The sequence below is a fragment of the Hippichthys cyanospilos genome, chromosome 10 (assembly GCF_059441005.1).
Source record: "Hippichthys cyanospilos isolate Australia breed blue-spotted pipefish chromosome 10, RoL_Hcya_1.0, whole genome shotgun sequence".
Classification (NCBI taxonomy): Eukaryota; Metazoa; Chordata; class Actinopteri; order Syngnathiformes; family Syngnathidae; genus Hippichthys; species Hippichthys cyanospilos.
Window position 1 is genome coordinate 15,331,944 of NC_142378.1, and position 18,396 is coordinate 15,350,339.

General features: G+C 39.1%; 1 protein-coding gene across 2 annotated transcripts in view; it reads left to right on the forward strand.

Annotated features, from left to right (window-relative positions):
• Positions 1-18,396, forward strand: part of syde2 (synapse defective 1, Rho GTPase, homolog 2 (C. elegans)) — a 54,567-nt gene that overhangs the window by 29,746 nt on the left and 6,425 nt on the right. For both annotated transcript variants that reach the window (XM_088426106.1, XM_088426107.1), the window contains exons 5-7: positions 3,342-3,468; positions 13,124-13,305; positions 14,370-14,601. In XM_088426106.1, the coding sequence (XP_088282232.1) occupies positions 3,342-3,468; positions 13,124-13,305; positions 14,370-14,601 (541 nt within the window). The remainder of the gene's footprint in view (positions 1-3,341; positions 3,469-13,123; positions 13,306-14,369; positions 14,602-18,396) is intronic.

The following is an 18,396-nucleotide window of genomic DNA, read 5'->3' on the forward strand; positions in this document are numbered from 1 at the left end:
ATTCCGACGGTATACCGATTGGTTCAGCTGTCGTCGATCGTCCACCGAAGAGAAGGCTTCTTAACCATCCGGCTCGAACGGACCAAGTTAGAATGTCAGAGAAATCTCAGAAAAGAAGACTAGGACAAGCCTAGCTGCTTAAACAGCAAAAAGAGTAACTCAGACCAGCCAAGATTGACTTTTCTATGCCGGACATAGGGAAAAACCGCTTGGGCAAATGTAACTCGTGGGTCTTCCAACGCGTTTTCCACTTGCCCAGCCGTTCCCCCCGGCTTTTATTGAATAGAAGCATAGCAGATTACAAGACACAACAAAAGAGCCAGCCGGGCGCCACCGGCAGCTGGGCCAAGGTCCCGGCTCACACTTTCGTGCGTCAACAGTTCTATCTAAGGACAGGGTCAAGATGAACTAGGATTGCATAAATGGGTAACAATGAACTAAGAACATAATGATAACAACCTAATATATGATTCCCTTCACACTGAATTAAAAAAAGTAGTTTTCAACCATTTTCAATGATGTGCGCTCTGCTAAATATTCCATCAGTCAATTGCTTCCTAATCAGCGCAAATCAATTTTGGATGAACAAAATATGAATGCTGTTTCTTCCATATCTGATTTACTTTGGAACTAAATTTGTAGTGACATCACTAGCAACATGTGCTTTATTTCTGGTTCGGCCGCCAGAAAATTGCATTACTAATGAGATTGTGCATTCGTATGAAATTTCACAAACACATAGAAAGTTTTGCAAAGAATTCCCTGTCGCGCTCAATTTGAATACAAAACTTTACCGTAATATTCCCACCATTCACCATGGCATTAAAATGCAGTTAATTAGATTCACTGATATATTCAGCAACCCTTTTACTTGTACCCACATTTGCATTCCTCTAGAAATCAGAGATCAGCTCCTAACAATAACATGGCTCAATTTTTACTGTCATATAAAGCTATATATAGCTTGTGCATAACTTGCTTGTATTAAGGTATTAATATATCTTGAAAACCATTGTGCAAAACCTCAATCTCACAATTTTTCTCATTTTCAAATGGTCATTTTTTTAACAGGAATTAATCAAATATATTTGATTTCCTGCCCATCTCTACATCCACATACTAACTCCAATAAATATCCAGGGGGTACCTCTGAAAATACATCCAAGCAATCATATGAAACCATAGAAATTCATTTTATGTTGAGCGTGTGTTTTGGGTAAAGCTCCTGACTCGTATTGGATCTACAGTATTTAGATTGTGCAAGTATACCTAAAAGTATTTCAAGTAATTATATATGAACCATTAGATTGTAGCGTGATCTCTTTTTCCATTAGAGAGGCATTCTATTGACTCTTGGTGCATGTTAACACTGTGTCTGAACAGGACCACAATTTTTTGGAATTACGTTTGGCCCTTATTCAAGAGCATTTATAAAGTCAAGCACCCATTTCCCCGTTCCTTTCTGGTGCTGATAGTTCAGTCATTAAACTGATTTCAGACTCACCACAAATCCCTCTGATCCCATCATTGGTCTCAGCACCCTACCAAGAGAGTCCCCATGCTTGTCGAAGAAACTTGTTTTGTTTGACCTAGTCTGCATACAGGCCTGCTGCTGCCTGTCATGTTGCTCGGCAGCCACAGTGTATGAAGTGCAAGTCCTCTTCCGCAGCTGTTACCCCCCTGTGCTCGACTCCCCTAAACAGTCTTTTTTTTCTGAATGGACTTGTTGTTCATTGTGCCCACTGACTTCTGTTTACTTGCACACAAAGCTAAATCCTCGGCTAATCTGTTCTCGTCTCTCCCATTCGTGTGAGGTTTACAAAAAACAGTTCAGCTCAACACGCTGGCTTCGGAAATAGCTTGACCTGGTGAGACATGCTCATGCTTCTACTCTAGAGCGTGGAAGGAGCAGGAGTATGGGTGTATATTTTTTGTTTTTGTGGAACTGGGTCGAACTCGACATTCACAGTCGACTGGTTTAACACGTTGCTTGGGCAACCACACCAGTTGGTCAACCATGCCACATACCAGACAGACACATGTAGGAGAAATTACGGTATGTCAGTAGCCCGCCTTACTCCCTAATCTTGACATCAGAAGGGAACTGGTGCTTGGTTTCGGTATCAAATGTCAATGTCGGGATAAAACAGTGCACTTTCACTCTCTGGGGGCTTATGCACACAAGGTTGTTGGTTTGTGTTTTCATTTTAAAGCTGTGTCTAGTCTTATTCATTAAGCGCACAGGGTTTGTCCAGCAACTCAGAATTAGACATGATGAAATCTCCAGAACAGAGGTCAAAAATCACCCTTATAAAGTATTAAAGTACTGTATAAAAGTACTGTATACAGTGTTCCCTCGATACTTTTGTGGCCTCGGTGCATCACGTCTTTTTTTTTCTATTGCAGTACACATATTTGCTTAAATCTCAAATAATTATACCTTATACTTTAACTGCACTATTATACGTTCCCGTTTCTATCCCTTGGCTGTAGCCGGGATCACGTAGAGCTGCAGTTGCCCCGGATTAACAACGATCGGACCTCAAATTACAATGAAGCCTGTAGCTGACCAAACAAGATAACAAGCAGCGTTTACACTTGAAATTCCAATTTATAACAAAAGAAATCTAGGTAAGAGATTAAAAACACTCCTTTTCTTGATCCAAGAGATGTATCCACTTTACCTACTTTGCAGATTTCACTTTTCGCAGGGGGTTTTCCGTCCTCATTAACCATGAGAAACGAGGGATTACTGCAAAACAGTTCCTGATTTGCTGGCTTTCTTGCTAGCTGCTAACACTGTAGCCGCTAACCCTGGAGTGGCTGCTAAATACTGGCATCAGGTGCCCTAAAATAAAGTGTCAATGTGATGAAGTATTTTTTTTTTTTTTTTTAGCGATTGAAGTTTGATTCCGTAACCCCGTTGTGTTGTTGATGTTGGTGGCAATGGTTTCTGAAACACTACTAATTAATTCTTAAATTGATTTTTACTACAAAAAAAGAAACCCTGTTGAACCATATAATGATATTATTGTACGCGTATTGCTGTTTTTTCTATCAGAAAAGATTTTTGTACTCTTCAGAGCTTTCCCTTCCACACTGCAACCACCTTTTCCTCAATGAAGTGATAAATTAATTTAACAAGGAGCCCTAATGTACCACTAAGCGTGTCACAGATTCACAAGGATTTCTCCCTTTCACTGCTTCAAATATATTGACCCTTAGATGATAGAGGATTTGATTATTCAGAATGTGAAAATGTCTCTGTACTTCTATTTGACTCTTGCGTGAGCCACATATGTTTACTTGATGAAATTTTAATGTGCGGGGTATGTTTGCAGGTGGTAGGGCTGTACCGTCTTTGTGGTTCTGCAGCTGTAAAGAAGGAGCTACGAGAGGCGTTTGAGAGGGACAGTTACGCTGTGGAACTGTGTGAAAACACCTACCCTGACATCAACGTTATTACAGGTAAACAAGAACAAGAAAGTGCACCAACAATGCCATCAACACCATCTTTTTCATAACACACTGAAGAGTAACATAGTACATGAGTAGAAATAAAAAAGTGTTTTTAAAGAGAATTCTAATGCAAAAATTTTAAAGTAAAGTAACATTTTTTAATTAGTGTGTCTAACACTTTAAAGTCAATTCATGCCTCATACTTATTTTTATTTATAAATTCGATCAAGTAGTTTAACTGGGCATTTTGCTTATGGAGCTCCGTGACATACTGATCCAGTGCAACAAATAAAACATTTCCAAGCATGATTAAACTAGAGCCTTCACATGAGAAAGGTCAGTACACGTGTGTGTGGAGGTCGTCATGATTGTGTGATGTTTATTGTAAAAGCATTCCATGACACAACATACCAGTATATACCGAAGCCTGAGGGAAGGCCCCACACAGACATACTCACTATCGGACTGTGCTGTACATTCTGGTCATTCCTTCTTTGTCAGGTTCCTAGTTGCTACATGTTATCTGCTGTCCCTTCCCAGACACATTCAATTCAGATCAGGACTTTTCTTTTCGTCTGTATTTTGCCCAATCTTGCTACAATAATATTAGTGGAGGAAGTGCAATCAGATGTAATATCTTCTGTCATCAATTTAAATGCCCCACTGAATTGGTCATAATGTGAGTTATATATTTATTATAATCCATCCATCCATCCATCCATTTTTTTACGGGCGCTTATCCTCCCTAGGTTCGCAGGCTTGCTGATGCCTATCCCAGCTTCCTTTGGTCAGTAGATCGGGGACACCCTGAATTGCCAGCCAATAGCAGGGCACACAGGGACAAACAACCATTCACGCACGAGAAGTAGTACGAGTAGTAGTAGTGTAGCGTGAGGTGTCCCCAACACTTGCCGTGCAACGTGAAAGAAACGCAGAACTGGTATTCCTTAGGGAGCGGAACACCCGTTTATTTTTCAACTCCCTCCAAAACTTTTATTGCATAACATAATCATACAAAGAGTCAACACAGTACAACATCACTGACCGAAGACTGTACAAACAGTATGAAAAAAAAAAAAAAAGCATAGAAACTCCCTCCAAAACTCTGTCTCTCTCTTCGCCATCACTCTTGGACACTTCCCTACAATCCAGCCCTAATAGTAGTAGAATTAGTAGTACTAGTAGTAGAAGTAGTAGTAGTAGTAGTTCCAGTAGTGGTAAGTGGTAATGATATATTTAAATACAAATATAATATTTAAAATCAACTGTTCTATAAGTTATTCCTCAAACAATGCCTAGACAAATATTAATCAACAGTTAGTTACCCCAGGCTTCCATAGACACAAACAAGGAAGCCAAAGTCAGAGGTGGACAGTCGATCAGCACCGATTAAAAGCATAGTCACTTGAATTGAATGATAGTGCTCCATTGTGACAAACTAAGTGTTGAAGAAAGTGACTTACTCATTATTTTCTGCCAACAAAAAGAGGAAGAGACCACGGAACCCCCTGTTCATTTAGGAGCTGCTGTTGGTTTTAGGAAGAGGCCCCGCGTAGGCGTTGTACTATCATGTCCGCTTTGATCCGCATGCATTTGCATTGCTGGGCAAAAAACACAGTTAACAGTTGAGCAGGTTAGAAAAAAAGGGCCAGCACCAGTGCGGCTTGTTGGTTTTTGCTCGCTGCCTAAATTTGCTCTGCCAAGCGAGTTGCAGATGAGCCTGGATGAGTGGAAGAGGACAGCAAATGGGGGAAGGAACGCAAATGTCACTGCTTCATTTCACAACTTTTTTTTAATGTGATTTAGATTTCAAACTGAATTGTGAACATGTTTATATGTTTATGTTTGTATAAAGTCTGAGCAAGCAAGGCTTGGATGAACTGAGAGCGCTGGCTTGTCACACTGCTAATTTAGAAGCAGAGCCAGTGAAAAGGATTATCCAAGGGTCAGGGTTCAATCCAAAGCTTGCACAACATGCTCAGTGCGTGGCACCCAATTGTTTCAAATCACAAGCACAGTTCAGTCAAAGAACTGCAGAAAGTGTTCTCAACATGGTCATTGTTGACTATTCAATTTACAATATATTCGGCGGCAGCGCTCCAGGTTCATGGTGTTCGCAAATCATCTTTATTTATAGAGCACTTAAAAACAGCCATTATTGCTTATAAATTGCATCTGAAAATAGGGGAAAATAAGGAAAATGAAAAATAACATAAAAACAGTAGGGCTGCAACTAATTATATGAATTATTAATTAATCTGTCAATTATTTGGCCCTGCACCAGTTTGGGGTGTGTTTCAGGTGATGACAGCTAGGATTGACTCCATCATGCCCGCGATCCTCAGTTGTATATGCAGTCAAAATAATGGATAGATAGATAGATTTCAGGTTGACCATGCAGAAATAATAAATGAATAATAATAAATTATGATTCAGTTTATGCTTTGGTCCCTACCATGTTGAAAAATAGGCAAAAATGTTGGTCATTGTTTCCCAAAGTAAAAGCAAATGTTTTTACTTGTGAGTTTCCACTTTCATGGAGGATGACAGAGATTGGAGGATATTTACTTTTGATATGTTGAACTTCTTTACATTTAGACAATTTAAAGTAGGTATTCAAATGATTCAATGCTTATCACAAATGATTGTTGATTAATCATTGTACCACAAGTGTCTTAAACTGGCTAAGACTGATGTTTGGGGACAGAATGGGAAAGTAAATGGCGTTGGGCGGAGGAGGGGTGGATATATTTTTTCAAGTTGCGCTGATGCTTCCAACTTGTCAGAGCAGTTTGGGATTGTCACTTTCCCAGTACTCTTTTCCATCTCAACTCAAAACCACGCACAGTTAATCAAATAAAGATTTTTACAATACCAAGTATTTTAAGCCCATTTAAGGAAATTCCATTGATTGGTTTAAACATTTAACTCTCAAATATTGCTGTCCGGGTTCCATAAGTCATGTTGTTAATAATTCAGCTGTAGTGACGATAAAATATGGTCTTTAATTTTCCCCATCTGACATGTCTTTTCCATAGCCTGCTTTCCTCCTTCACGTGCACCCTCAGCAGTACTCCAGTAAAGACATGGAAAGTCATTAACAAGTGCCTCCTTTGTTGCCGAACAAACACAGATGGTATTTGGCTCATGCATGGGGATTAGTTGAACCCAGAGCAGGCCAGGGATTCAGGCAACCCCTTTACAAATCGCCCCAAGCTTGCGTGGGTGTCCCAAAAAGTTCTCAAGCTATAGATTTGTGTTTGGATACCTATTCATAGAGCAGAAGCACAGCAGTCTACCCAGATTTGAAGCGAGGCTTGCATATTGAGGATGTTATGATTGCGGAAAATATGAAGACACAACAATGGAATTTTTGATGTGACGCAGGACAAGAAAGGGACATGCGTCCCCTTTGACACAAACCCCCCACCCAAAAGTGTTTAGTGGGGGTGTGCAGAATTGCAGGGAGGGGAACAGGATGGGGAACAAACCCGTATTTGTTCTCCAGCCGTGGTGTTGACTACAACACTGACAAGGGGAGTGACCTGCCATTTTGTTTAAACAAGAGGTTAAAGGTAGGCCGGCAGAGCCTTGTGGTGTTCCATGGCACCTTAATAACACTAAAGTAGTCTTGACCTCATATCGATTGAAAACTTGAAGATCAGACTGTTGTTGTGAAAACAGCATAAAGGCCCAACTACCTTATCAATCAATACAGGGAATTGAAAATGTCAATGCGGATGGAGAAGCAGCTTTCACTCTTTTGGGAAAAGATTTTGATTCGGTTGTAATTTGGAGGACAAACATTCAGTTTGAAGATGATCATATCTCAATGCATCCCTAATTGCTGCCTGCCCCCCCCAAACCCCCAATCAACATCTGACAGATTGGCTATCATTGTGTTTGGCATAACCTGTTGTGGGTCTAAGGACAATTTCAAGAAAGATTTAATCGAGGCATAATAATACAGAGTGATATGCATTTCTGCAAGGAGTTCACTTGTCACAGAAGCAGCTGTAGATTAGCCTACCACTTTAATGCAAAGCCCCTAGCTGTGACTGCAGCCACTGCTAACAATAGCAAGAAAGACGCTAATATAGCAAGCGTTAGTACTGCTCTTTGCCAAAATAAACTTGAGAAGACGCCGCATTTGAGCAAGTCTTCAACAGAAAGGACGTACAATTTTTATGTTTATTTCTAGTTATTTCACATTTGACAAAAGAAAGGATCTACACGAAGGAGCTGCGTGCATTCAAGCTTCGTGCCAAGGCACGACTGAGTTAATTCTGTAATCTCAATAATTTATTCACTATTTTATTGAGCGTGACCGTTCACTCGTATTGCTGGTCTCGTTTGTAGTCATGCACTTTCTGTTTTTCAATATGCTGCTTGTCGAAGACTTGTTGTGGCTTGGCTGTTTGACGTGAGGCAGTTGAGATCAGAGGTCTCAGTCATGTTCTACCACTCCAAACTCTTCCAACCATGGACCTTGCATTACACAATGGGCCTTCTTCAAACTTCTGTTTAACAAGTGCACCATTTAATAGCTCAGAATGTAAAAGTATAATCAAGTACGGTCAAGTCATTATTTCAGTTGAACTTCTGATTAGTTCCATTATTTTGATGAGTTTGTCCTTGTAGCATACGTGGGTCAACCTTTCAATTTGAATAAGCAGGTTAATACTGATTTGTCTCCTTGGCTGAGAGCGTAAAGCACTTGTAGGGAAACACACCTGTTCACCCCTGAGTCCGTGACCTTGTGTGTGTGTGTGCGTCTATGTATGAACAAGAGAGTCTTCAAGCACTTGGCATTGTGTGTGTGAAACACAAAAGTAAACACACACACTGACTCAGAGCAGGCTAATGATTTATTTCTGTGACTGTGTTCTTTAACCACTGTAGTACATGTGAGTGTTGAGGTGCACCTGGATTGTACACTCTTGTAACCAAGCTAACCAATTTGGTCAATGGACAACAAAAACAGGTCTGAATTTGCAGACTGTGATGAAAAAGGACAATTTTATCTTCTCAGCCTGAATCCAGGTTGATAACAGGAAGCCAGACAATATCCACAAAGCATTTCCATGTAATCTGTTTGAGAAATCTGTTTGTCCTCACACGCATAGTGAAGAATGAATGTTTACGACTTCTTATCAAGCTTCTCCTCATTCCAGATTTCCGACCTAACATGACGAAGATAACCGAAAACAAGAGCATTCAAGAATGTGATTCAGGGTTGACCAAAAAAAACAAAAATCGCAACATGCCACAACTTCACCTGTATGCACTCACAAGGCACCGGGGACATGTTAATAGTGGGGCATTTTATGAAGTTTAAAGTGCATGTTTGCCTCAAGCCCTGTTAAAATTTGACTTGCTCTCTCGAAGCTGTCAGGGTGCCCATCAAGCTGACAGTCCGCTCTTTGATTGTGTTGTTTTTCTTCAACGCTCCAACTGGCTTCCTTAGGAATGTGCACTACCTTGTCTGTGTGTGTGCTAGTTCTAGTTCCAATCAGTAAAATGTTCTTTTGGTATTACTGTGTGATTCTAGCAAATCATACATGATGTACTGTACTTATTACCACTGCCAAAACATTTTTGTTCTCACACGCGTATGTTTGTTTGATTGTCTGTTAGTAAGATTACTCAAAACCCACAAGACATAGCAAATTTGCTAGAGCTGTACCACCCAAGATCCAAGCAAGCTGACAATCAATTAAAGTGGACTTACATTTCTGAAAAAGATTTTCGCTCAATCTCAATCTTTAATCAATTATTAAAAGTATCATTGGTAGAAGCTCTAATATAATTATTATTATTGTGATCAAACAAAAATGATTTCTCATATAGAGGTATTTTTTATTTTACTTATTTTCTAGTTGCAGTTATTTGTGGACCGTGAAATTTGAAGTGAGAATAAGATTTGCGATAAAGTAGGTCTATTAATTACATAAATGAATAGTGATAAATCAGGTGTTATCTGACCTTGAATCAATACTTTCACGATAGTCTGCTTGTGAAAATCAGATGCTTTTTCCATGTATAGAAATTTCCCTGTCTGAAGCATTAATAGCCAACACAAAACCTCATTACTTCTTTAAAGCCTGTAATGATGCATGAAATGCTGCTGTTGTCAGTTGGGCATTATCCCAATATTTGTGCACACATATTCTGCTTTTCTGGGGTCAGGTCTTGGGGACAGTGGCCAGAGCAGAAAAACCCAGCCCCTTCGTCATCCCCTGCCACTTCCATGTACAGTAAATTCTGAGTAGTTCTCAGGCAGGAGTCTTAATTTGCCGGTAAATAAATGAATGAGTTGAAGTCAGCTGAGATGGGCTGCAGCAAAATCATGAACCGAATGAGGTCAAGAGATAGATCAAATGCTTGGATAAATAGATATTCTGTTATTGTGTTGCAGTCATTGTGGGTCTAGTCTAGCAGATACTTTTGTAGCACTCGAGACAGCTAAATCGATGTCTTTCGCTTGAATCCTATATCATTTAATTCTTTTTTTCTATTAGAAGGGAAGCGAAGAGACCTGAATATGTCTTCTCATATTCTTCGCTAATATTTCAGCATATATTTCACACTTTCCTTCCTAGTGTTCCCTGATTAAAGGATGAGGGACTCTCAGTACCAAAAAGGAATAGAGTGTGAAATGGTAACCCTGAGGCGGTCATGAAGTGCAGAGCTGGGATTTACTGGGATTAAAAAAGTGAGCTGTGAGCGTGTTAAATTGTGCCCTTCATTCTGCTTACTGAGCTTGAGGGATGACGGTGACTTAATGCTGAACCAGTTTTCCCTACGAGAAGGAAAGACAGTAAGTTAAGTAGGTTAAGTAGCAGTTGTACTAAGGACGTTGATAAACTTGGGATTTTTTATTGGAAGAAGCCTAGTCTACTGCAGATGAAGCCACAACATCAAATGCATGTTGTTGCACACTTATCAACAAGTGGACCACACACACAGTGGAGGAATGCACTAACAGTGTTGCGACCCTGAGCTGAGACCCTGTTCAAAGTCAACAGTTGCCTAGATGCGCATGTGCATCTCTGCCAACAACTAGTTGCAAGTTCTTTTGTCCGGGGTGGGACTTGATCTTCGACTCTCCAGTTCCAAATCCCAAATAATTTTTGAGGAACAAATGCTAACCCGCACAAGGTCATTAGAAAGGCTTCTTAATTAGGGCTGAACCATCTATTGTTTTAAGACTGATATTACAATCTCAGATGATGCGGTTTGGGGATCTTCATAGCTTTTTGTTTTTTTATTCTAAATGTTTATTACCCTGAGCTTCCTAATAAGCAGCGTGCCACTGTAGACAGGTCACACAAACTAGCTCCGACCTGGATTAAAAAAACAAAACAAAAAAAAATCATCACTTTTACATTTTTCTTTTGCCAGATTTTTTTTTTTTTCGCTGCGGTATTGGTGATTGACAAATGGCGCTAAAACGCCTTGTGTTGCAACCCACACGGACTTCATATATGTCATATGTAAGCGTTTGCACAACATCAGAAAACAAGCTAATGATGACAATCATCTCCTCCATGATGACAAATAAACTATCCTTTCAACAATTAGTGCTTGTTAAAACTTGTAGCTTGTTGTTAAAACGCCAAGCCTCAAATGAGGTGTTGCTAACCATGTTATTTGCTCATGTGAAAAGCAGTCAGGAATGAACCAAACTAAGTGCTTAGGTTTAAAGTAGAATTTCCATAGAAGTCTGTCACATATGCATCACAATTAATATGTATATAAACTTAAATAACACGGCTACATTTGCAATTTAGCTCAGGCATGAAGAGCAGCCATAGCGGAAAACTCAAGGTCAAAAGTCTTTTATTAATAGTATTGTTTGTACTATTCTGCACTACAGAGTACGGAGTTTTACAATGTATTTACTAACTAGTCTCAAAATTTGGAATATTTGAATTGATTTAGCTTTACTCAATGATTGCTTTTTTTATGTGTGAAACAGATTGCCTGACAGCAATTTTTTTTTTCGATTAAAATCTAAAATCACTGAAAAGAAACAGAAAGAAGAATGAATAGCCTACTTTCTGACAATATTTAACAATATATAACAATATTGACCTTTTGTCATTTCAATAACACATTCCCATTTTGATTTGGATACATCACACTCACCGTTCAATTCATACCATGATATAACTTTGGTGGCATTTTATTAAACCCTCTGTCTTTACGAGAAGCAATTAAGTCTAATGCAAAATATGGGGGTAAAAAATGCAATGCATGCAATCTAAAATAAAACATGTATTTTTACATACACCTTTAAACATAATTCTATATTTATACACAATGGTTAAGTAGTTGTCTTACTTGAAAAAAAATAAAAACCATTGTAAAGGACCGGCTCACTCACAAAGCCTCTTTAGTGTCCTTGAATCTTTTGAGTAAACATTTTTAATGTTTTGAAGGTAAGTTGAGTGTGTTCTGCATTTTTAAATGTGTTTTAATCACAAATTGTGATTATTGCATTGAAGCTTGATTTAAGTAAATCACAAATTGGTCAAGTTCAATGTTCCGGTCTCAAAAAATGCAATCACAATTTTTCAGTAAATCTTTCAGCAGGAACAGCAAAACCAATTTTTGATTTGGTGGGGTACGTGCAATGACTGTTCCTTCATTTGCAAGTGTCATTCCACAATATTTGTTTAAATTGATTCATAAATTGTATGCGCAGCCCACGTCTGTAATATAAAACAATTACTAATTTATTAATTAACGGTAAACCCATTAGCAAATCAAACAATAATTATTTTGATAATTGATTGTTTGCCCAACTAAAATCGTGTGAATTCTTAGAATTTCAGTCCCTGTGAAAATATTTTCCTTTTTTTTTCCTGCATGAAAGCAAACCTATTATTTTTGTGTTCAATCAAAATAAGAAATTGCTTTTTCGTTAGAAAAAACTAACCAACATTTATCAAAGAAGAAACTAAATCATGAACAAATGCTGTCTCATATTTTTTCTCGTCTTTCCAATGTCAATTTGAAAAAGGTTCCGCTTTTTAATGACAGCGTGGAAATCGAAACTTTTTTTTGTTTGTTTTAAATCAGACTCATCGACCGACAGATTAAAGGATCTTATAAAATAATCATGTTACAGCGCTACAAAGCTGTAAACAGAACTTCCTTTGTCATTTGACAGAGATAAATGAATAGCATGCTTTATCATAGTGTCATCTTGTTTCAAACACTTCAAACCGATTGCTCCAGTACGGCTTCTCAGAGCGTAAGAAAACCGATCCGGATATGTAGGAGACAGAGAGAGAGCGAGAGAGAGAGAGAGAAAGACACGCTTACCACAAAGTGCTGTCACATTGCCAACATCCTATGTCATTCCAATACTTATCCTGCAGTCTTCACCTCAGACAAAAGACATGCCTACATTACTTCAGGGCTTTTATGGAGACAGCCGGTATTTTCCCGTAGCTGCTGGAGGCTGAAGTCTCTGGGGTTTGTGCGCCTCCATAAACACAATAAAAACAAAGTGGCAGAGTTGCAACAGAAAGCAAAGTCAAAATCAAAAGGGTGACTGTACGGTTAAAGTCATTTGGTGACCCAAAGCAGTTCCTATGGTTTCAAGTTGATAGACTACTCAAAAGCCTTTACTGTTTTTTCCCTCGATCGACAGGTGTATTAAAGGACTACCTACGAGAGCTACCCTACCCGCTGATCACCAAGCAGCTGTATGAGGCAGTTTTGGACTCCATGACAACCCGACCGCTGAGGATGGGAGTAACGGGTTGTGAGAATGACCATGCCGACTCGGAACACACTGTCGGCCTGTTGGACAACCTTCCGGAAGTGGAGAGGGTGAGAAAGGCTATTTTGAAACATGAAACGGAAAAGGATTATACCCTAATTCCCCACGTATAAGACGCACTTGTGTATAGGAGGGCAGGGGTGGCAGGGGTGGGCAACTCCAGCCCTCGAGGGCCGGTGTCCTGCATGTTTTCCAGTTTTCCTCTCCCTAACACACCTGATTTAAACCATTAGCTCATCAACAAGCTCTGCCGGAGCTTGAGAATAATCCTAATCATTTGAATCAGGTGTGTTTGAGAGAAAAAAACAGGAAAACATGAAGGACACCGGCCCCCGAGGCCTGGAATTGCCCACCCCTGTTTTAGGGGGATATTTGGGCATATTTTGGGGTCAAATTCCTGTATTTTGTATGTTACAGTGTATAAAATGCACCAACACTGTACTGGCAAGACAGAACAGAATAAACAGAATAAATCTCATCTTCCTAAACTCTTATATTTTCTTGTGTTCATATTCGTAAGTTATATATTTGTTGTGCTAAAAGTGTATTTCAAATTTCCCATTGTGTAACGTTGAATGTGCTCAAACATTTGTTTTTGCTTTTCTTTGCAACGCAGTTCAAGTTCATTTTACAGTAAATTTAAAATTTGTCATTTGTCCTGAATTGCCCAGCATCCGTGTTTCACCAAGTATGCTTGAGTGTTTTTGCCTAAAGACCACAATTAATAAATGAGTCAAATGGAATACCTTTCCTTGTTCGCTAACCTTGTTCGGCTACATACCTTGCCACTTGTAAATGAGACATCTTAAGTTTTACATGATCCTCTCTGTTTTAGTAATTTTCCTGTTAGTGAACAAGAATGGACTCGTACGGTGGTTCGGTCTGCTCGCTACTTTTATTGAATATGATAACCTCTACATAACAACCTCAGCTAACACAACAACGTTTTATGTGGGCCTGCTGGTTTGCTGGTTGTCCACACATTCAAACTAAACTCGCACATCTTGTAACTTTTGTCACACAGCAAGTATGGATAACTATCCATACCAGCTACAGTCGTGGAAGCCCCGTAACTGCTCATCATAATAATGACGTGTCTTGTTCTCTGCATCAGATGACACTGCGGAAGCTTCTTGACCACCTCAAGTTGGTGGCATCCCACCAAGAAGTGAACAAGATGACATGTCAAAATCTGGCGGTGTGTTTCGGGCCTGTGTTGCTGAGTCAGCGTCAGGAGGCATCTTGCCACACCAACCGAGTCTTCATCGACTCCGAGGAACTAGCCAGTGCGCTTCACTTCAAGAAGCATATTGAAGTCTTGCACTACTTGCTGCAGCTCTGGCCAGGTAATTATCTGTTTGTAAATATTAGTCTGTACCATTTATTCTGTACATTTTACACAGACCATTGCACAATGGGTGAAAATCTGCAATGTAGTGACTTTTTATTTTTCCAACAAAATATTGTACAGGTATGGTGTCATGGGGCTGACGTCGGCCTCAAAGTGCAAAGGTTGTGGGTTTGCTTTTAACTCCAGCCTTGCTGTGTGGAATTTGGAGTGTAAATATACACTTTTGAATACAAACGCAGAATTTTCCAATTTGACTAATATGCGTCATAGGATATGTCATCAAAGGTTAAGTGTTCACGTTTTGGCTTGCTAATGAGCATTGTTTTAAAAATCTGTCAGTAAAGGCCATCTAATCAGTGTATCCCAACGCCTTTGTCGTTACCTCGGTTTTGGCTTTTTACGTCATGCTAGCGCAAAGGGAGTTTGCAATCTTAAACGCTGAACAGGAGAAACCCATGTTTGTCAGCTTGGTGCCAGCTAGCTAGAACAATGTGGGCGACACGGAAGGATTTAAAAGTTTACTAAGAATGAAAAAAAAAAAAACCAACAACCTGAGGGCTGCCGTTGGTCACTGCAAGAGGACCTAGAGGTTATGTATGTACAGTGCTACCTCTACTTACGAATGCCTCTTGTGACGAAAAGTTCATCTTACGAAACAACAATAAAAATATACAAATTAAAAGTCGTAAAAAGGTCTCTCTCTCTCTCTCTCTCTCTCTCTCTCTCTCTCTGCCGCTCGCTCTCTGCACTTATCACCAACACACCAGCACCATAACAAGGCAAACAAGTGAACTGCGTTCATATTGTCAACTGCTAATATTAATGATTGAAATTGTTTAGGAGCATTTTTTTCTTCTTCTTTACATTATATATTTATGCATCAATGTAATTCTAATACATATTACCGTTTTTGATGCATTTTTCTAATTTAATAATATTCATTTATAGGGAAGGGGCTTGGAACAGACTAGGCTTTTTACAAGTAAAAAGCAGCTCCACTTATGAAAGTTTCATGTTAGGAAATTACTTTCGAAATGAATTCATTTTATAAGTCGAAGTACCACTGTAATTTCTGATTAAAACTGCAAACCTTCTTATAAGTCAAAGTGACTACATTCGTACATTGCCCAGTTATGGTACACTACAAATATGTTTCCAAAAAGGAAATATGGCATGCTAAATTGCTAAGAGAACATATAGTGTAGATAAAGGTGCATTTCATTGACTATTAAAATTAAATTGGATTTTTCATTTGTTGGGCTATTTTTGCACCGTGTGTGTGATTTGAGATTACATGGTTAAATGATAAGTGAACAGCGATAGCTGATTTGGGATGAGTGCAGGCCTTAATATACGAAACACCATCGAAGGTCTAACGGAAATGAGCATCTACTGTATGTTCTAGCAAGTACAAACCTCCAAACAGCTGCTACACACACGACATCTTTATTGCACAACATTTTGAGTGTTGCTGCTTCTCGTCTGGTAATCAAGCTGCTTCTACATCCAGTAGACCTCTGTGCTGCCCGGGTGTTGCTACTCATGCGGTACAACACAAAAGGCACGCAACCCTAAATTCAGGCTTTTATGGTCTTATTTGCTGAATGTCATGTGCAAGTGATTGTGGTGGTTCAGCTGCACAAAGAGCTTTGAGTGCTGAGGTTATCCACTGCCATTTGAGAGCAATCAGCTGCTGTCTCTTACCTCATTACATACTGTATGAAACTGTCCTCAAATTGCTTTAGTACGGCAGATTGCGCCGGTACATCCCACTTTGAATCAAACGTTTGAGGCGTTGCCCCCAGTGCTACAATAAATAACCAAGCAGGATCGGAGCCCAGTATCACTCCGCGCAGCTGTTGTCAGCCAGCTGCCTCTGAGTGGGAACAGTTAAAGCTAATTGAGTTCTACTGTCACCCATAACACATAAATAATGAGGCTTTATGGAATTGCTTCTTTTTTATTGTAGGTATTAGTGAGTTGAAGCAATTATTATTAACACAATTGCAAAAATAATTAAATATCCTTTTACGTTGTGTAAATATCCTGACTTTATGACAAGCACTGTTGGGAAAGTTGCATAAATATGCAAAATAGATCAAAGTTCAGTTCATAGATTTTAAAATGAACTCATTCCATTTGTATAACTCAATTTATATCTGTATTTATATCTATATCTATCTATCTATCTATCTATCTATCTATCTATCTATATATATATATATATATATATATATATATATATATATATATATATATATATATATATATATATATATATATATATATATATATATATATATATATATATATATATATATATATTAGTCCAGTGCGGATTATCCGTCACAAAAATCAATTTTTTTGCTCATATTTTGCTGCTGCGGCTTATTTACCAGTGTGTGTTATAGTCCGGAAAATACAGTATTTAAAAATCTATTAAAAATCATCTATTGTCAATTTTTAGACTAGACTTTAGACTTTTAATGACTACCCTTTAGACCAGTGGTTCTTAACCTTGTTGGAGGCACCGAACCCCACCAGTTTCACATGCTCATTCACTGAACCCTTCTTCAGTAAAAAATAAGATATGATTTTTTTTTTACTGGTGCACGAAATGAATTGTGCATTAATAGCACCTTTTTCAAAAAACAAAACCAACACAGTGCATGGTAGGAAATCTCAGAGCAGGACACTTTGAATGACTGTGCCCACTAACTGCAGACTAGACTGAGGGGTGGACCTCTGCGGCGGAGGCTCCACCGAACCCCTGAGACCGACTCACCGAACCCCTAGGGTTCGATCGAACCCAGGTTAAGAACCACTGCTTTAGACTATTAATGAGGAACCTTGCTGTATGGGTTTATATGCTGTGCAAACAATACTATCTGGGGTATTTTATTGATAGTCATCAGTCCACTGTTGTTGCAGAGATTTTTATATGTTGTAGTTTTATTTTTGATATGGTTGTTAGTCTTTCAAGTACCAACTTGCTTTTAGTCTTTGTCATTCTGATATTTTATGATTGAAAAATTGTTTTGTTTGGCACCCACCTAACACTAAACCCCCACCCCCCGCCGCTGCATTGTAATTTATACCTCTAGGAAGTGCAATGCTGCAAGGCATCAAATTGAACCCATATGGGGTAAAATACTCCCAATAAGCTTTCTCCTATTATAATTAATAACACTAGTAGATGTAACAAGTGCAGTCAAGTTAAAAACATTGCAGACTTAACCTTAGCTCCTTAAAGCTCACCCAATCATGACAGAACAGCGCTTCCCACCTCCCAGACAGTTTGCATGCCTTTTGAGTGACTACAAGGACATGGGATCACACCTTCCTGCACGACGTAAAAGGCGCCGGGGAATGTGTGCAAAATGATTCACCGTAGTTTCAATGTCAACGGCGTTCTTTGCCATTTGATGTATTGAGACTTTCTACTACATAACTCGAGTGCTCGCGTGACATTGTAGAGTGCACAGAACACAAGGATGGACATATTGCCTTTGGAGCTTCTCGTTTGCACTCAGCTAATTAATTAGTGATTGAATCAAAGTGTGGTGTCACCCAAGGGTAGCCACACAACTTGCATGCAGCTTTTGCAGTTACTGTAATCTCTCAAGAATATTTTGTTCATGTTGAAGCCCTAACACTTGTCATGTTTTTCCCCTTCAATACAGTATGGGAGGGCTAGCGGGTGCAATACTTTTAGGCACACAAAGACAGAGACAGGTAACCACACCACACTGGTTGTGCTGGAGTGTTTGCTGATTCTTTTTGTAGCGCG